The sequence below is a fragment of the Nipponia nippon genome, unplaced genomic scaffold (assembly GCF_047370975.1).
Source record: "Nipponia nippon isolate SJK-2023a ecotype South Korea unplaced genomic scaffold, ASM4737097v1 scaffold_4, whole genome shotgun sequence".
NCBI classification, from domain to species: Eukaryota; Metazoa; Chordata; class Aves; order Pelecaniformes; family Threskiornithidae; genus Nipponia; species Nipponia nippon.
Window position 1 is genome coordinate 91,239,451 of NW_028262358.1, and position 20,977 is coordinate 91,260,427.

The 20,977-nt window shown below is 38.9% G+C and overlaps 1 protein-coding gene across 1 annotated transcript in view; it reads left to right on the plus strand.

Annotated features, from left to right (window-relative positions):
- The window catches only part of IMPG1 (interphotoreceptor matrix proteoglycan 1), a 70,981-nt gene that overhangs the window by 8,738 nt on the left and 41,266 nt on the right, over window positions 1-20,977 (plus strand). The window contains exons 2-7 of the mRNA XM_087775500.1: window positions 6,085-6,318; window positions 11,176-11,342; window positions 11,556-11,584; window positions 14,216-14,283; window positions 15,316-15,407; window positions 18,435-18,581. Of these exons, the coding sequence (XP_087631626.1) occupies window positions 6,085-6,318; window positions 11,176-11,342; window positions 11,556-11,584; window positions 14,216-14,283; window positions 15,316-15,407; window positions 18,435-18,581 (737 nt within the window). The remainder of the gene's footprint in view (window positions 1-6,084; window positions 6,319-11,175; window positions 11,343-11,555; window positions 11,585-14,215; window positions 14,284-15,315; window positions 15,408-18,434; window positions 18,582-20,977) is intronic.

Consider the following 20,977-nt stretch of genomic DNA (forward strand, 5'->3'; position numbering starts at 1 on the left):
ATGTCATGGGCACCCTGTCTGTCACTGGCAAGTGCCATTAGAATTTGATGTCCTCGCTATTCCCATGACAGGAGGAGACTGCCTTTAAGCAAAGGGTCCAGGATACTACCTCTCTCCGTACTTTCTGTGCTCCATCTGGTGTTTACATTGATCAGCCCTTTCAGAGATCTCAGGATCAACTTTCCATGACTAGTCATCCTTGCTTTTGTTACTGGTTGAATTATCAACACAGGGGCTGTTGGCCCCACTGTATATTTAATTAGATCACAACAACACATTTATGGGATCTTTGTTGAATTAACCCTCTTTGATAAGCTTTCCTTGTCCTATTTCAGCAGTTCCCCTCAAATAAGTCTTGTCTTTTAAGTAATAATTATTTTATTGTGCAGGCAATATGTCTCATTTATCAATCAAGCATTCGTCTCTATCCACTTATTTTTCAGACTAATCTGCTTTTTCATACATGTCAAACCTTGTCATGATTTTAATGATGAATTTTTCAGACTTCAACAGTTTTGTCCTGATGTCACCTTGAATTTTGCTGCTGAAACGTTTAGTTACCATATTTTAAATTCTTCTCTTTGTACACAATGACATCTTAATTTTTTCAGGTCAAATAATTCTGCTGTAGGTAGAATTAATGCTGTAGGTAAATGTTCCTGCACAGAGATTGTCTACATTGTTGAAAAAAACCCAAACAACCCATAACAAAACTAGAGGCCTCCTAAAGCTGATACTAGTAACAGCTAGAAATGAATAAAGCTGTATAGAAAAGCATCCACTAGAGTTATACAAAAAAAGTATGAATACAAGCTTCTTGCTCCTGTGTTTATAAAAGCAAATTAAAAAAAAAAAAGCTGACCAATTATGTGAATGGTTTAAAACTCTTTTTTTCTAGAATCCAGTTAAATAATGATATACTTTTCCTTTTTCGTCATGCAGATTATTAAAACCACATAGGAACTCTCACCTTTGAAATCTATTTCTCCTGCCTTTTTTTTTTAGTGAGGGTATAATTTTGATAATGCAGGTCTCAAGAGACACAGGGGAGAGGCCTTGCCTAATTCTGAGGATTTCAGATTTATAATTTGAGAAATGAATACCATTTATCTGCCTGAAAACAAAACCTGAAGAACAGTACTATGCACTCAAGAGACCTGTATGGATGTCAAAGGACTTTGATTAGGTCCCATACAAATAAGATTGCTATATCATATTTTGAAAATTGCTTTATCATATTTTGAAAATCTTTTGTATATTTGTCTAAGTTCAGGACTAGAGGTCAGGAACTCCAAATTTTAATAACAGCTGATAGTGACTCTGTAGATCACCTTGGTAAAACTACCTCAACTTTTTTCATCAAGTATGCCACCTGGAAAATGGGCACAATTATGCAGATTCTTTCGTGTGAGAATAAAGAAGGAGAGTTACAGCTTTGTTTAAGGCATCTTGGAGATTAAGATAAAGTCCAGTAAAATGTTACCAGACTTTGACAGTTATCTGCCCTTCTGCCCTAGAACTATCAAAGAAAACTAAAAATCTTTGACATACCTTTTAAAGGTAAAACTGAGACAGTCACCATTGTGAAACAACAGAGTTAAATTAAAAAAGTCAAATTGGGCAGGGTAAACACTAAGTGTATTAATTGCATATGTTTGTTTCAGAAAACAGAATGAGAACAAAAAGTATAGTATAGAAAAAGTGAAAAAAAAAAGTATAACAGCCTAGTACTATTGGGATTTTTTACATGGTCAAATGATGTACCCGTTAAAATTTGCACCACTCCATTTTACTTAATTACTGTGTTTCATAGTAAAAAGAAAAGGGATCAGCTAATATATATGGGTTCAATTTCATAACAGCAGAGGTCTTTTTAGATTATTTTTTTCAACACAGGACACTGAAAGCAAAGCATCTAAAAAGCTGCAGATGGAAGCATATTATAGTAAAGTATATGACTGAACCATCTGGGAGACTTAGGTAAAAAATTCTCAGTTCAGAATTTCCACAGACACAGGGGAAAGCACAGGTCCAAAAAATTATGAACAAATAATGTTTGTACCAGAAGACAGGTTGTCTTCCATTCACGTTCAGTAAATATTAGGAAATAAGTAATGGAAAATCATGTGGAGAAAGAGGCTAATCTTTCTCCAATTCAAATTTTGCTTAAGTTTAGTAAAAAAGTGATTTCAAGAACCGATGATAATAAAAGTTACTCTGGTAAGGGAAATTTACTAACCACAAGATATAAATGAAATTAAACCTATTACAATAAGCATACTTAAACAACAGATCCCTCCCACAAAAAAGTGGAAATTAAAGGGAAAGAACTAAAAGAGAACAGATTTACACCTGCCGTGAACAGGCTAGCATAACTGTGATAAATGGAAGCAGATAATGTATGGTCACTTTCTCAGACTAAAAAGCCCAAATAGTGACCCTAACACAGAGAGTCTGAAATCATGACAACAATCATGTCAGAAGGATCTCCTTTGTCAGTCTTTTGAATAGTGTACTTCTTAATTCAAGTTAATGACTTAGGGATAAATCCTGAGGAAGAAGCAAATCCTTCAAGAAAGGTCTCTGCTCCATACAAAAGCTATCAAAGACCCTAGTGACAAAATCCTCTGTCCCAGTTGGTCAGACTGCCTGGGCAGCTGGTCCATCACAGTTAACATAGCTTATAAAAGGTAATAGACTTACAACTGGCTACTTTCCATGTAGATTTTTGGTATTTTCTACTAGAGGATTTCAGGGGTCTGCTTTGAGATTTCAATGGCATTGAATTTTCTGTTCTCACCCCACATATCATCCAAATAATTCAGCGTCTCAACTGATCCGGTGTTTGGCCACTTGTGGTTTCTGGTGGACCCAGAGCCATGTTTTCACAGGGGAAATTCCTTTTATGCAGTTTATGGTTCATGATCTGACATTACTGTGGAAAAATTACTTTCATTTCATTTAATGACAAACACTATATGACTGCATCATCATTTTAAATTACCTTGCAACAGTTAGACACAGGCCTAAAAGCTGCTGCCTCGGGCATGCTTTACAAAGCAACAACAATCACTTGTTGCCTTCATTGTATAACTTCCCGTCTTTCATATAATATTCATCATAATCAAGCAGTCAACTTTTTTCCATATCAGAGTACCACCTACTTCATAATATGTATGTCATTATTATGATTTCTATACAGTAAGCTTTGAATGTTCATTCTGAATTTAAATAAGAACTGAGACATATATATATACATAGAATCATAGAATCATAGAATGGGTTGGGTTGGAAGGGACCTTAAAGATCATCTAGTTCCAACACCCCTGCCATGGGCAGAGACACCTTCCACTAGACCAGGTTGCTCAAAGCCTCATCCAGCCTGGCCTTGAACACTTCCAGGGATGGGGCATCCACAGCTTCTCTGGGCAACCTGTTCCAGTGCCTCACCACCCTCACAGTGAAGAACTTCTTCCTTATATCTAACCTAAATCTACCCTCTTTCAGTTTAAAGCCATTACCCCTTGTCCTGTCTCTATGCTGCCTTGTAAAAAATCCATCTCCAGCTTTCTTGTAGGCCCCCTTCAGGTACTGGAAGGATGCTATAAGGTCTCCCTGAAGCCTTCTCTTCTCCAGGCTGAATAACCCCAACTCTCTCAACCTGTCTTCCTAGGAGGGGTGCTCCAGCCCTCTGAGCATCTTCTTGGCCCTCCTCTGGTCCAACAGGTCCATGTCCTTCTTATGTTGGGAGCCCCAGAGCTGAACGCAGTACTCCAGGTGGGGTCTCACAAGAGTGGAGCAGAGGGGGAGAATCACCTCCCTTGACCTGCTGGCCACGCCTCTTCTGATGCAGCCCAGGATACGGCTGGCTTTCTGGGCTGCACATGCACATTGCCAGGTCATGTTGAGTTTCTCATCAACCAGCTCCCCCAAGTTCTTCTACTCAGAGCTGCTCTCTACCCATTCTCCACCCAGCCTGTATTTGTGCTTGGGATTGCCTCGACCCATGTGCAGGACCTTGCGCTTGGCCTTGTTGAACTTCATGAGGTTCACACAGGCCCACCTCTCAAGCCTGTCAAGGTTCCTCTGGATGGCATCCCTTCCCTCCAGTGTGTCAACCACACCACATAGCTTGGTGTCATCAGCAAACTTGCTGAGGGTGCGCTCAATCCTGCTGTCCATGTTGCCAACAAAGATGTTAAACAGCGCCAGTCCCAATACTGACTCATGAGAAACACCACTCATCAGTGGTCTCTGCTTGGACATACACACCTATATATATGTATACTGACATATATGGTAGAACTTTTCCCATTCTTTACTTCAAGTACTATTCGTTTTGTAACAGTATGCTTTTCAATTATTTTTTCTCTTATCATTTATCTGCCCACTTTTCTTTAAACATTTAATTAACACAGTTCCAAATTGTCAAGATAGTGTGTTTTTACCTTCCTTATTTTCTCTTGATTTGCCTAAGAACATGATAATTAGTGTTTGTTTTATGCAGCATGACATTTCTTCTTTCTTCAGCAAACTGATGATTTTTTACTCCATTTTTTTATAGTATTACTCTCATTGAACTTATTCCTTTTGAACCCTATTATTTACTTCTATTCTTTTACAAGTTTTTAAACCATTCCTCAAGGCAATTTTTTCAGTTGATTCATCAGCATTCAGGTACACATATACCATGTCTTTCTTACATTTTCTCCCTTAAAGTTTTCCAATTATCTACAAATTTTACACTTTTCTTTTGAAACAGTTCTTTCAAAATGTCTTTTATTCTGTTTACATTTTTCTTTATTTTTCATCTGTAATGACTGTATCACATGTATGAAAATGCAATGAAAAAAAGGTATTTCCAAAATAACTTTAACATCTTTATTAGTATATATGCAAAATTTTGGAAGATAATCTAAAAGATATTAATTGCTTCTATCACACGATCCTGTAAAATGCTGTATTTCAGCTCATTTAAATGTGTACCTTACATGCTACTTTTATCATTAACATTTTTACATTAAATTTAGTTGCTGTGTCATGTAATACTGCATCACAAATACTTAGGAAGTGGAATGAAATGAGGCCTGAATTTTTGCATGCCTTTTAAGATGGGGGTTCCTATGCTTGAGGCTATTTTGACACCCTAGAAGCATTTCCATTTTTCATAACTGAATAGTGCCAGAAGTAAAACTTAAGACTAGATCTTCAATTCCCACTCACTGATCACACTTTTTTCTACTGTAGCTGTTCCACTTTGCCAGGAATAGTTAAAGATCTATTGAGATACAATGCCAGAGTGTTCACAACCTCTATCATCCAGTGGCAAAGAAACATCATTGCAGTCTGTTCTGATTAATACTTCAGCTTATGTGAGGGAAAGATAAAGGAGTGCACTGTGGAGTAAAGGAGGGAGACTGGAAACAGCTCTTTCTTTTCCCCAAGACAGTCAAACTCCTGTTCAGCTTTTGAAAGAAAGTGTTTCAGGGTCCAGTTCTTGGGATGGGTTCAAGACTATGAACCTGATGTGAAGGGAGATGTGCCAAAGGAAAGATAAGAATATCTTCGAAGAGTACAGATTTAAGGTACAACTATTTCTCATTTTACTTATCTGCTAGCATAGGCACCTCTTTACACTGTAAGCTGATACAGATATGCTTCACCTTCCCAAGCTCCAGACCGTTACTTATCAGTGTACTGTAAATTTCCATACAGGGTGATATGCTCACAAATGAGATGCTGTAGCAAAAAATTCAAGCACTTAAGTGTCCTTTGTGGATCTAACTCAAGGTTACTTTTGAAAACAAGATTTAGGGCTTCTGAAAATTTTATCCTGTGTGTCCTGGGGTCACGTGTTGAGATATAAAGGAAACTAGTTACCAGGTCTCTTGAGTCCCAGTTCCCCCATGTGATCACAGGACATCTCTCCTCAGCACATTAATTCTGTCAGGGCATTGACACCAATATAATGTAACAAAAAGTACTCTCAGGTTCATGCCCTTTTTCCAGACATGATCTTGCATTGGATACCTGCTGCCTATGCAATGTATGTTTATGTACATGCTTACTTTTTATCTTTTCCAGAAATCCCTAATAAAATAAATCGTGGTGAAGCCAAACATCTTGCAGATGCCTCAGGGTCAGACAAAACAGAAAGAACAACAAAGAGGTCCAGAGTATCAACCATAAGGCGGATATTTGACATGGCAAAACACCGAACAAAGAGGTCATCCTTTTTCTCAACTGGTGTGAAAGTTTGCCCACAAGAATCAGTGAAGCAGATTTTAGCCAGTCACCAAGCTTACTATAGATTAAGAGGTAAGATGATGGTTGTAGCATGTACTTCCTCCTAGAAAGTATTTCTTTCACTTGAGGAAACAGCAATTTTCCAGAATCTTGTTCTTTAGCTCTAGGCAGTGTATGTGCTATTTGCTTTATGCTTTATTTTTACATAGATAATCAAATGTTACATGTACATTGGCATGGTTCAAGACAGACAGTTACAGTTACCAGAATACCAGAACAGAATAAAACAATGCACTCAAAGGACTAATGAACTCAGTGTAACTGCATAGTGTTTTAGCATGGCAGAATGTGAAGACAAAATTATGCTTGCACTACTGTGTAAAGATGTACCATCTTTCTCAAAAGTGCAGCGGGTACCATCATTGCTACTCAGAATTAATCCCACCAGCTCAAGGCAAGTAATAAAACTATTCACCAGTCATTGCACAAATATGTTGGTGTATCTGTAGTTATATTAAGTCTGTGGCAGTGTTGGTATGCTAAAAACACTGAGATAATTGCCAGCAGCTCATGCAAAGACCTTAGTCTTATTTTTTAAAAGTCTAGAATATATTTTTTTCTGACCTTTCCCAATTAATTCACTCCCTCCCCAGCGCTTTCTTTACCTCGCTTGATCATAAAGAGCCTATAGAGTTACCATTCCAATTTCAGGTCCCTAGAGAGCACAGTGCAAATAGCCCTCTGGTTTTTATATTTCCTCTCTTCCTCCCTCTGCCTCTCCCAGTCTTTCATTCTGTGGCTGATCTAATTTGTATTAGAAAAATGCGTATTTTTGTGCTGCAGCTAGATGGTCCAAAGCTAATTCTAAAACCTAGTCAGCACTTCTGGGATGTAAGTATCTAAGGCAACCTCTACTCTCTAAATCAACTTTGCTTATCTATTTGTCCTCTATATTGGTCTCCAACCATTCACAGACATGTATGTAACTTGGCTGCTCCTCGGAAATCTTTCAGGGAACCAGCTAGTTCCCTCTGAAATGAAACCTGGATGTAGAGCTGCAAAAATTTTACTCCAGCAGCCACTTGGTATAGGCAGCATGGGCAAACTACACCAATGTCTGTAGCCATTCCTATAGATACAAACATATTTGGTATCCATTGTGGGACTGAATTCCAGCCCAATGGGCATTAGACAGAATTCTGAAATGTGTTAAAGAGGCTGATCCAAAAAACCTTTCTTAAATACTAATTAATCTTGAAAGTCCATAAAACTCACTGGTCATGTCCCCTGATTGGGCTGAAAACAAGCTATCCTGGGGCAGGCTGGTATCATTGACCTGAACTCAAAGAACTACAACTATGACATCTTCATTTAAAAACTGATGATGACAATACTACCACCTTTTTGGAGAGCAGCACATCAGCTGGGATATTGTGCTCTGTAAGTCTGGTAGTGCAAGCAGGTTTAAACTTACATCTCTTCTTTCCCAACAGAGTGTCCTACACTCACAAAATTCTCTGAGTGGGTGTCATCCAGTTCTTCAGCTGAAGCTGGGGTACTTCCCAAAAAGTGAGCAAGAGAACAGATGACTGGAGCTGAATAATTTGTACACTTATTCAAAAAAAGTTGTTTCTGCTCCCTTGAATAGTTACACATTTTCCATTACAATGTCCTTCGTTAAAACCTCAAAAAATCTTTCCTTCAAGGAAAGATCAGAAACCAAGACTTCTGCCCTCCCAGCTGAGCATGCTAATTTACCTGATGAAAGTGATAAATGAAAAAAAAAAGGTAGAAGTGAAAATGTGGTGAAGCAAACATTATCCTTGAAGCTGTAACTACAGCACAAGCCTTCATGAATAGATAATCTGGTAGCCACGCTCGAGGCTTACAGCCTGTGCCTATCTGTGTGACAATCTTACCCTCATTTTGTTTTGTAGACACACCTTTAGGTCCATTCTTTTCTGTGTCTAAAGTCTAGGAGACCACTTCCACCCCTCCAAGTCCCATGACATATTTAGAACTGTAACAGCACTGTGGATCATATTTGTCCTCCAGAGAATTTTACTGCTTCCTAAGAAAAATTACACAATTTTTTTTTACATATATACATATTCTATGCTTTCAGGAATGAGCACAGAACACAAGGTAGCTCAGATATAGGAGCTCAGACAGTTGCTATTGGATAACCCGAGCCTACTGTGACCCTATGCCAACTCTGAAATAACACACCATAGCTTAAGTCACCATGAAGACAGTCCCTCATGTGGGGCAAACTGGGAGCATGCATGGAATCAGCTAGGACACCTCCTCAGCTGGCCATGTTTATCTAAACCTGTCATGTTTATCTAAACCCTGGTAACTGGATTACTTTTCATCAGATAGTATATCTTTATTCAGCAGTTACTGCTCAGAAAAAACAGATACCAGAGAGTTGTAAGTGAGAAAAAGATGATAAAAAGCAGCGTTAACTGCTAGCTTGTAATGAATAAATCTCTTCAAAAGACAGCCTGTTCCTTTTTAATAATCTGACCACATCTGTTCCACATGCAGCAGCTCTACTGGGAGGGCAGGTCATTCCTGAGCTATTATTGAGGTGCCCTAACACAGCTAGGTGAGCACATCCCTACAGCAAGTTTAGAGAATACCTAGAGAAACTGACTGCACTAAGTTCAGAGACACAGATATTTTAGATAATGCAGATAATTATCTCACTCTAAGTCAAAGCAGCTATCAAGTACTGAAAATAAATGTCCCATCTCACAGTAACAAACTTTGCACAGTAAAGTGCTAAAGGCAACAGCTTTTAAATTGCTAGCAAGTTTTTGTTAAAATGGTTTTTCTAATATGTTTGAAGATCCCCTTCTCTAAAAGCATTTAACTTTAAACAACATTTTGAAGAAGTGCGTTCCTTCACCTTGAATGAGTGTACATTATATTTTCACAAAGCCAAAAATACAGCTGGCTTTGTTGACTCTAACAATACCAGAGGAATCCACAAGTAGTGACATAGTCAGTCACCCAAGAATGGGAAGGTATAGCGACAGCTGAGATAGATAAATTGAACTGGTTCTGTTCAAAACACATCAGTTCTAGCAGCCACGGAGCCATGTTGATTATCCTACACAGCTGAGTTCACAGAGCCTGCAGAGGACAACCTGCATAAGTGGAAATATCTTCTGCAGTTAAGCAGGAAAGTCCACACAGAGCGGCAATTCCTGGAGGCTCTGTCCTAGCTTGAGGATCTTTTTGGACCACTCGGTGATTTCGAACATGACTCAGGTGCAGCCAGGATTCATTCTATGTTTAGTTTGAGGCTGTGCAAAGTGAGTTAAGTGAAACCCAAATATTTTGGGTGTAGGGAAGGGCTGGTATCTGAACAGAAATCCAAAGACATATTTGCATAGTTAGTGAGGTAGGCAGTAGCTGTCTGGAGAAGGGAACAGTTTATCCTCCAGAATATTTTAGAAATTGTTTCAGCTTACAAAAAAGAAGAGACTTCAGCAAGATGTTGGTAAGAGTGCACTCAGAAGTGTAGCCCCACCTGGCCATCTGTCGCTCTCAAAAGCTCACTTCTACAGACATACGTAAGACCTGTGGCATCAGAATCATCAAGGGAAAGTAAATCCCATAAAGTATTTCTCAGCAGTCATTTATAACCTAGCTGCTGCTGTTTTCTCCCCTCCCTCACATACTCATGCATGTCATGATCCTCACTCACAGTGCTAGAGAGCAAGGTCTTTTCAGCAGGAACTTCTCCTTTACAAGTTTTTCCTGAAATGCCTGGCAGAGTTCTGACTGCTAGAAAATAGATCAAAAAACTGGATGCCAAGCCCAAATATGCATTCTAATATATTTTGTAACATACTACAGCTGAACTTCACAGCTTTCTTGCACAAGGAGTGAGCCAACAGAATATGTAAAAGTATGTCTCCATTATTATATTGTTTTACATAATCTCATGTAATTAAGTCAGTTTGCATCCCGTAAATGACGCTCCCTTAGAGTCATTCCTGAATACCACCTTTTCAAAATCTCCCTCACTGTCTTATTCTCTTTATGTTCATTTTCATTTCCTCATATGATGCAGAAAGCTACTGTTGTCTCTGCAGCCACAGTACCTGTTAATCTTGTCTGATGTAGCCTGGGATTTAACTGGGTGATTCATCACCATGGAGGAGACATTTAACATTGAACAAATGACTGTGTACAGTTCTGTAGAGAGGAAGGAAATCATGTTCTTTCCAAAGGAATTTTACCTATACTAAGTCATTCAATTTTTCCAGAGGTGTTTAAAGAAACACAAAAGCATGTACCTGCTACAGAAGGTCCTTAAGATTTTAAAAAGAGTAATTACATTGAAAATTTGGAATATAATCATATAATTTTAGCCTGCTGCATTTAATTTTTTTTTCCATTAAAATATTTTGTTATATGTGTGGGGAATATCAAAATCTTAAATATGTTCTGTTTAGCTTGTTGTATGCATATTTAACCATGCTAATGTACAAAACCTTTGTACACAGTTAGAATTATGATTACTCAAGTATGATGACTGCTAGATTTTTTGGTTTTCTCTACCTCCCTGGTTGCTCTCACTAGAACATCCAGTATGTATCTTTGTATATATGTACCTTTGAGGTGAAGGAAGTGTGCTTTGTGTTTGATGATGATGTCAGGCCAAATTAATCTCTCTTTTAAAATGAGGGAAATTAGCAGTCCTTAACTCAGAGATGGTTAATCCTTCAGCATAAAGGCAAATGACTGTCAACTCAAACATACCTAAAAGGCTTAAATATCTAAAAATACCTGGGAGCTGGATTTGTTTGCTAAGTACAGTAAAATGTGTAAATCCCAAATAACTTTAAAAAGGCTTTCAAGTTTACTTTTTGGTACAAAGCATCCATCCCCAGCCCCTTTCTTCTTACTCAGTCTGCCAGGAAGCTGTCTGGGAAGCCTTTCGTATTTTTCTGGATCGGATTCCGGATACTTCTGAATATCAGAACTGGGTAACTGCCTGCCAGAGGGAAACCTTCTGCATATTTGACATTGGCAAAAACTTCAGCAATTCCCAAGAGCACCTGGAAATAATCCAACGGGTAAGGATTACTGACATTTGTTTAGAAACTGGGGGAGACTTCCAAGTCCCTCCCCATCTGCTTATATAAGGGCAAAATATTGCTCGGGAAGAGGAGGGGGCATGTGTTAGAAGGAAAACATGAAAGTACAGTAAATGGAAGAGCTAACAGGCTTCTGCCTAATGGTTGGATACACCCACTAGTAAAATGCTGTTTTTCTTAATCTTTTTGCAGCGAGTAAAACATAGAACCTTCCAGGAAAGGTAAGTAGCACATGTAGAACCTTGACACTTGATGTTACTGCCTTTTTTGAAAAAGATATATGTGTAGATGTGCATGGATGTGAACAGATATACAGATAGCACTGTGGTGTATTTGGTGTGTGCTGTGAGATACGTGTATACTGTATTTATCGTATTACACGAGATACGTGTATACTGTATGTATCATATTACGCAGCAATTGAATCACAAATAATGAAGCCAAATGTCTGAGTTGCCTGTTCACTTTGAGACACCACAGAATGTCTTCTCAGACTAATGTGAGCATAAAACCCTGGCAGAGCCACGGCTTTTTGTTAGACTAGTGTTGATTGGGAGCATGACAAAAGATTACCCACAATTGCTATAATTCTCAAAAGGAAAGTCAAAGAAATAATATGAAAACTCTATGCCTTCACTTTAGCTTTCCCCTGTATTTTACACGTCATGATAGTGTTAACTAATGTGACGCTTTATTCCATAAACTCTTGGGAAAAAAGTATGTTCCTGGCAATGCTCAGAAGTCTGAGAACGGCAGGATTAAAGTTACGATACTGAACTCTGTCTCTCTGCATAGAAATAGTATAGAGCAGCCAGACAAATAATTGTCCACAGTTTCTCTGATTAATGTATAATTTTTGCCTTCAAATTTTCTTAGATTTTCAGGTGTAGCAAATAATCTCTTCCATTCATAAATTATATTGTCTCATGATCACAGAGGTCTTATCTATCTTTATTCATTATGACATGGGAGCTTTGAGTGTTCTTCCTTCTCAGAAATGTATTTTTAATAATGTAGGGCCTAATTAAACTCCCCTGAAAGTCCAAAGGGAGGTCTTTTCACTCAGTCTAGTGCAAACAGCAGCAGCAAGGCAATAAGCAAAGTGACTGATCTCAGAGTTCTTATGCTCTTTGTGAACAGTATGGTTTTCCCTAGACACAATTCAGAAGGTGAAGTAAATTCTGTGAAATAAATTACTGGCATTTTAGCTGGAAATAGAGGCAGCCATGATTGTCCATTGTTGGACTTCACCTTTACTACTGTGTGGTTTGGGAAACATTTTATATCTTCTGTAGATGTCATGTAGAGAGATCAGTCTCCAGTTAAAGACACAAGACATAATTAGTTAACATTGTGAAAACATTACAAATAATACTTTAGTTCTCACCGCACAAGGTATCCAGAGGGTGTGGTAAATCAGGAGTTGTTCATGTTCTTTATTTATGTTATTAAACAACTAGGTTGGTCTGTTTGGAAATGCAGCCCAGCTGTCTTATCTGTCTATGCTACAAGCTTCATGTTGTCTCAGTTAACACCACACTATGCATTTGCAATGCCCGTAGTTCTTTCACTCATATCAGTTTTCACAAACACTTCACCTGTGTGCACTGCCTTAATAATAGCTATTTCTATAGGAATTTTGAGGAATTCTATCCTCATTTATTTCCATGATCGGGCTTGTGTTTTTTTCCACACTCTGCTTAGAACCCAGACCAGCTGAAATTCTTCACCCCCCAATTTCAGGAAAGAAAAATCTCAAAATGTCACTTAGAAGATTCTTATCTAAGAATCCAAATGTTTCCAAAAGCTACAAATGAATAAAAATTTGGGTTTAGAGCAGAAATTATTCTATAGCCTTAACTGAAAGAATCTTTAACACATCTATTATAAAATGTACTTATATATACACACCACTTCTGCTTTTCAGGCAAGCTAACAATCACAGCTACAAAATTTTTTCATCAGCATATGATGGTAAAACTTACAACAGAAAATAATACCAACAATACAAAAACAAATCCTGTGATGCAAGGCAGACAATCTATACATCACACCCACCATATTCTTACTTGAGTTTTCAGCTGTCTGCCATGGGGACCATGGTAGGCACTAACCATGAATATTACATCCAGATACAAACATAAACATTCCTACAATTCATAATAATCTTGATCCAGGAATCTGATTTGAAACTATCATGAGTTGGAAGCGTCCTTATGATATCATAATGCAGGCTGACAACTGAAAAATAAGTCCCCCCATCCTCTCCTCACTCCAAAGCATATGGAACATCCTTGGAACCATGAAATGTCCATTGGCTCTAAAATTAGAAGCCCAAAGCCCTCACTGAACTATCTTGATAGGATGATTTATAGCAAAGGAGACAACAGTTGGTTTAGATAACGTACAGGAAGTCTTGCTTCCATTTTAGTCAGTGGTCAACCATTCACAGATTTCAAAGAGAGAAAAAGCAGACCCTGTACACTGATTTAATCTCTGTGACCCCATCCCTCTGATTGCTTGGAGCAAATCAGTCATGAAACCTCATGAGCAGACTCCTGACAGGTTTGGTAGTCCTTGGTGGAGGAGTATATCAAATCAGCATTTTTGTTCATTGTAAGAGCAAACACCATATTGAAGGAGAAGGAAGGAAATATATAAGCTGTTGAATATAAAATATGATCTACTGTTCCATTGCCTGTTTAACCAGCTTACCAAATATTCCATTAGAAATAACTTCTCTCATTTAAAGTACACTTAATATAGGGGTCATTTCTACATTTTTTTACACCTTTGCCATTGCCAATACAGCATGCTGATCATTAAGTTACTCATTTCTATTTGATTGATAGGAAAGATGAAATATCCACAGAGAAAACAGGTGGCAAAAAGCTGGAAGACATTCCTTCCATTTCTACAGGTAAAATCAAATCTGCTTGCTGTTCGTCTGCCCATTAAATAGAATTGCTAAAACGAGTGATTCATAAATCTTAGAAGGCTGTAATTTAATGAATGCAGTAGAAGCATGACAAGTTCAGTGAAGTACAATGAAAATGCTTTAGCAAAAGAATCTATAAGAAGCATTTTTTTATTTCTTTAGGGGTCTGCTACTCAAATGTAGCATTCCAGGTTTGTTTCACAGTCTTTAAATGCATATGTTTTCCTAGTTTCACCTGTAGAGAGTAGAGCTAATTTTGCTTCGGTTATGTAATAACATTTAGAGTGTCAGCTGATGCATTTTCTTAGCCAAAATAAGCAAGCAGATGAAAATAATGACTTTAGCCAGAAAGCCACAGTGATGCTAAGACATTAATTTGAGCAGATTATTCCAACATTGTTGTGCACTACAGTTCTTTAAAATAACGTTAGAAATGTATGCAGTGATAAAAATCTGTAAATATGAGCATTTTGGTTCAAGGAGGAAACATCCTGCACACATATTTTTATGAGGGCCAGGTATGACAGAATCTTATTGATAGCAACTTCTAGCATGGTAATTTTGCCTCTAGCTGGAAAACTCTGTCAAAGCCTCTTGTTACTTTAAATAGAGCCCTAAAGAAAGGTGGCTGTCATAGAGACAAAGATCTCAATTGGCAAAATCAAGCTTAGACATTTGGTGATATATAATGCAGTATGACAGGAAATGATCAAATATTATTATTTAATTCACACAGTTTCATTGATGCATAGTCAGTGCCATTTTTGCCTTCAGTCACACACATGCAACCTACTGATGTTTTGACCTGGAAGAAAAGCCACCTATTGTATAAAAAGTAGCAGCTTTACCCATGCCATAAGTCATGACCCGCTTTCACTGGTAAAGGCTTGAGCTCAAACACACCCTCCATAAGGAAAGCTTCTCCAGTGAGCTGACACCTGACTGACAGAGAAAGGGGAAGATTTTTGATGTGCCAACCTGTTCTTGCCTGATTTTACTTTAACCCCCCCCCAGGCTCCCCTGGCACATCTCTCTCTCCATATGCACCAGTACCTAACGGCACACTGCTCAACGAAATTGTTAACGACACGAAGACTCCTGTGAAGGTGAGGGCAGCCTGTTTTCCTACCCCACTTTTTCACTCACCTCTTCTTATCGAGCTCAGCTGGCAGAAAAGAGGGGGAAGCCTTATAAACACTTAGTGCTTATAAATCATGAGTGCTCCCCTCTGTTACTGCTAGTAGGACTAAAGGGTTTTATTAGCATCTGTTCTGTACTGGAATAGTGCATGACATTTCTTGTGTATGCGGTATAAAGTATGAAAATATGGCAGCCAGCTTTTAGGCAGTGTCTTCATTCTTTTAATGAGGGGCCCATTGCCTGTTTTTCTCTATTTTGTAACCTTGTTCTTCATTAAATAATGTAAAAACACATACCTTCTGAGCTTTCGACAACACAAGGGATAGGACTGGACTTTCTTGCTTTTTTCTTGCCAGACAGCCAGCTGTCAGACAGGGGATCTCGGCTGATGTCTCCTCAGAGCAGCCCTTCAGCATGGCGCTGGGGGCTACCCCCTCCTCTGCAGGTTTACAGCAGCTACCGCAGGCCACAGGTTACGTCCGAGATGGGGGTGGGGGTGAAAGGAGGGGCAGTTATTTTCCCTGTCCTGGCCGCTGTGCCTGGGGGTGGCAGGGAGGTGGCCCTGGCCTCGGTGCAGCTGTGTGGCTTCGGGGAACCTTCCGGAACTTCCTCCCTGGAGAAAGACCGAGGCATCACCAGGGCCTGAGGGCCCACGGTGGACCCCAGCGCTGAGGAGCACCAGGCGGGAGCTGGCATCTTGCATTTCCCCTCTGCTTTGCTCTCAGATTTTTTTCAGTTTCTAAAAAGTTTGCCCTTCTAGAGCAGCTCCTCGAAAAGCCACTCCGGGTTTTTTTTGTTGTTTGTGCGTACTGGCTGTAGGAAGAGGCTCATGCCAGCTCCTCCCCGCTTGGGTGAAGTGAAGGTCTTGGTGCTGCTGCCGCCAAGAATTTGAGGGCAGAAATGTTGGCCGAAGCCTCGCCCATCACACCCCTGGCAAATCGCCACCATTCTTCATCCCACCTCTGCAAGCTTCTCAGCTCTGGCACAGGAATTGCAGCAGAGTGATGCCAGATAAATCCTACTTTTACTGTCCGAAATGATTACATCCTCAGGATCTAAGAAAGCAAAATAATCTTCATATTCTCAACTGTGTATTACCTACCTGTGCCATAGCTGCTGGAGTGAAAGAGCAGACAGAATATGAGGAAAAAACAGTTTTAAAATCATTTATTTGTGATGTTTGAGATGTACCGGGAGATTGGCATTAACGAGTTCCTCCATGTCACAGGTCTCCTCATTCTTTCTCGGCCCAGTCCTTTGTGACCAACTCCCTAAAGGCTGGCTCCTCAAAAGTCATAGGGTAGCTATACAGAAAGTGCATATTCCTTAATCTTCTGTTTATATGATAGAACATTACAGAATACTCTTTCTCTAACTGATGAACCATATTTTTATATACAACACAAAACATACGTTCCTCTAAAACTGAGGCACCCTATGGAATGACTTAGTAGAGCTGAGTTACACGTAATCAATGGGTGCAGAAAGTGTTCTCTTCTGTTTAACTCATTCTTTATTATATTAACATCTTGTTTTCTCTCTTATCCCCTGACACACCATAATTGCACATATTTCTTGTTCTGCTTGTTCTTGGAAGCTATCAAAACCTAGGTGTTACGTATGGGACAGATGTCTCTAGCAGCTTCGTGCCAACCCACCTGGCAGCAGAAGTGAAAACCCCACCTCTCTGTGGGATTCAGGCTGATGAGCTTGCTGCTCTTTTGGGCCAGTTTCTTCTTGATCATTGTCTTGCTCTTGTTGTGTTTGTTTGTTTGTTTATCCAAGGTATAAAAAGCCTGGCTGAGAGTAGAATTGTCCTTGAGCAAATAAAAATATCAAAAAGTGTTTAAAGAATACCCAATCTGTAAGTATTGCTAATAAGTATAAACATGCAATGTGTATGCAGTACATGCAGTAAAGAGAAACTTGTTTTGTGTTCCAAGACCTTCATATTTTTAACAGGAAAAACTTATAGAATCCTGAAAGGTTTTATTCAGAAAAAAACAAAATGGCTTTTTTGTGTAATAAAATACTTTGGCAGTGGAACACAAGGATAGTATGTGTTAACATTAGTAACAAGGTTTGTGAAGAAGGACTGAGAAATTGGCAGAAGGCGGGAGTGTCCTGGGTGGCCTCTCTGCATCACCTCTTCAAGTACTTGCTTCCTAAGACTTGAAATTTGAAGCTCAGCTCTGTTTGTGAATAAGGAATAATAGATACCTCCTGATTTTAAAAACTAGCAAATGTGTATTGTTTTATCTTAGATGAGTTAGGGAATCTTTCTGAATGCACCCACAGGGGCTCTTCTCCTTGTGGCCAGCACATCGTAACCTACAAATGAGTTGGCTTTTGGAGTTTAACATTGTTAAAGGAAAAAAATTAGTAAGTGTATTCCAAAGCTGCAAATAGAGTTGGGAAACAATAAACAAAGTAAGAGTACTTTTAATAGCAGTAAAGTCAGCTGCACAGTAAAGGTGTAACACAGGTAGGCTTAATTCTACTTTATTATCAAGAAAAAACAAACGCAAATGTCTGAACATGAAACAGTAACAGAGATTCTGCCAGTCTGCTCTGGTTGACCATAGGTATTCTGAGGGTAGGATACCAACCATCTTTTAGCATTTGCTTGTCACTCTCCTTGATGTCACACACTTTTCTCCAAAGTGGCAAATAAAGCTATATGACTTTAATGATGATGGAAATAAGAAGACTTGGTAACAGTCTCTGTGCAAGAAATGGCTTGATTCTCTTCATCATCTTCATTTATGCATATCAAAGGCAACTCTCAAGTCACAGTAATAGAAACTTGTTTGCAAAGGCAGAAGAATTAAGCCAACAGATGTGGCTAGGAATCCTTGCCTTTTGTAGGATGTGGTTCAGAAAGTTATTTTGGGGACAGGCTTAAAAGGGAACTCTTGTACATATTAAATACTGAAATGTGGAAAAAAATCACTTAGTTTTATTTCTCTCCTTTTTTTCCTCTCCTTTTCCAGGAGCTGGGAACAAATACAGTCCCAGAACTGCCTGTGGAGCAAATGGTAGAATTCAGTGTCACCCTCACTGATCAAGAGTACACAGCTGAACTTAATGATCCCACCTCCCCACAGTACCGACAACTCGCTGCCAAATTTCAGCTACAGGTAAGGAGGCTGCATGAATGCCAAAATTTTGGCTTTGTACCTTTGCTGAGATTCATAATATGAAACTACCTTCACCATGAAACAGAACTAGAATCTACTGCCCTCATTTGAAACAGACAATTCCTGTTGTCTGACCTTCCATTTTCCTACATGTATAGCCAGCTTTTCCCCTTGTTTAGCCATCTGTTCAGCCACCAAGCTAACAAGCCAACATCTTTGTCAGCAGTAGAGCCTCAGATAGCTGATGAACAGAGTAACTTTAGGAATATCATTTGGGCTTAATCAGCCATTCATGGACAGTACTTTGTCATAATTTAATTTCTACGATAAACCTAATGAGAAATATAATATAAATGTTAAAAGTAATTAGGTACTGTTGTCTGAACTATTCTTCAAAGGACTTTCAGTCATTTTGTTGTGCATTGCCACGGTTTCTATAAGAACTGGAACATCTGCGGTGTTTTCATATAATTAATAATATTAACTGAATGTTCAGCTATAAATTTAATAGATAGCAGTTAATGACTTGAGGTTCCCAAAAGCTTTTCTTAGTAAAATTAACTAAAGCTTCTCATCAGTTTCACGAGCATTCCTTAGTGCAAGCTATTTCAATATCCTGAAAAACAGTGAAGGATGTGCTGGCAGAGCTGATAAAAAGTGGCTTCTCTGGAGATTTCCAGTATTCTCCTCAAACAGAAGTGCCTGCAGTCATTGTTTACTACACATATAATGATGTAATTCAGCAATCTGACTTTTAAGTTATTTCATTAATAGGAGGGGGTGAAATGCAAAGTTTCTTGACTGTTAAATTATTTTCCATTGTCATGAAATTTCATCTTTAAAGAGTCCAAAGCTGTTCTTGACACGCAATGTTGAAAAGAAAATGATTTGTAGTCTGGTACCATGAAATACACCTGACATGCTTTCCTCCAAAGACAGGTCGTGGAGGAGGCAGAGGGCAATCTTGATACAAGACAGTCTTAAAAGTGCACTCAAAGTGAGGAGATTGGATTCAGAATTAAAACCTCATCCAGCTACATGAGCTCCTGTACAAATTCCAGAGAAACCCTTGCAAAGGCTGGGGCTATGCATTTCTGAGCTCGTTTCTAATTCATTCCAGGACACGGCAGAGGGAAGAGTTACGGCAGACATTACAGTGCAAATGTTCAGAAGTACATCTGTATACCACAAACAGACATTTAAAATCACATGAAAAACGGAATGCAGATTCAGATGCTTATGCTACTCAGTGAATCGAGATTCATCTGGCAAAAGTAGGAAATAGGAAGCTACATACGTGCATACAGTTAAAAGAAAGCATCAACTTCTTTATGATACAAAGAGAACCGAGAAAAGACCAAACAGAACCCACGCAAATAGTCAGCTGGCAGAACATGGCTAAAATGGAATTCAGTTGCCCAAACATGGACAACTGGTGCCATTTTAGGTGCCCCAGGTTACCCAACACATCTGCAAGGGCCTCTCAAAAATGAGAGAGCTGCACTCTTTTGCACCATCAGCTGAACAGAAGACAACCGTAAGGCATCTAAAATGATAGTGCTTGCCTAAGTTTAGGAAAATTAATTGCATCCTAGTGATTTAGGCCCTTAATCTCCATTACTTTCAGTGAGCATTAATCACATGAATAACATTTAAAATCTTCCCATGGTCTAATTGCTACTTCTGCGCCACTTTTACTAAGTCAGACCAAGCTCAAAATGAAGTATTTACCTCAGGTCTTTTCCTACTGTCCTCTTGTGTGAGATGGGCAAGGGGAGTGTAGATGATGGGCCATTTTCTGCACTAGACTTCAGCTTCTCTTCTGCTTGCTGTGATGAAAAAGACATCTAGGCTGATACAGTGTGGCTGATACCTGGTATTGTGATAATATACTGATCTGCTACTTCTTCTTCACTTAACCTACCTGAGAGATGCAGAGAAAGCTGTGGGTCTGACTGCCCATTCCCTACCAATTCTGACAAACTCTCACACATGAATGAATGAGTTTTAAATATATGCTGGGTTTGTACAGAATCATATAGCTAAAGAAGAGGAAAGATCTCCACATTAGTTCATACACTTTTTAAGTGATAGGATGAATGAAAAGGACTTGATTCCTCAAAAGACTTTTTCACTTCTTTTCAAGTGCTGAATTCCCTCAACTCCACAGACTTTGCTCACAGTTGAAAGGCTTAGACGATGTGTTGCTTGGTACTTAACATGACCAGGAAGTGAACCAGAAAGGAACTGTGGAACTGTGTGTTTAAAAAAATCCCTTTCCTCTGACATAGTAGTTGTATATAAAATAGTGCATTTGACTTAGCTGTATAAATGTTGCTACAATTGGAAAAGACCAAAAGATCAATCAGCTGGATCTCAAAACATTGTTAATTCTT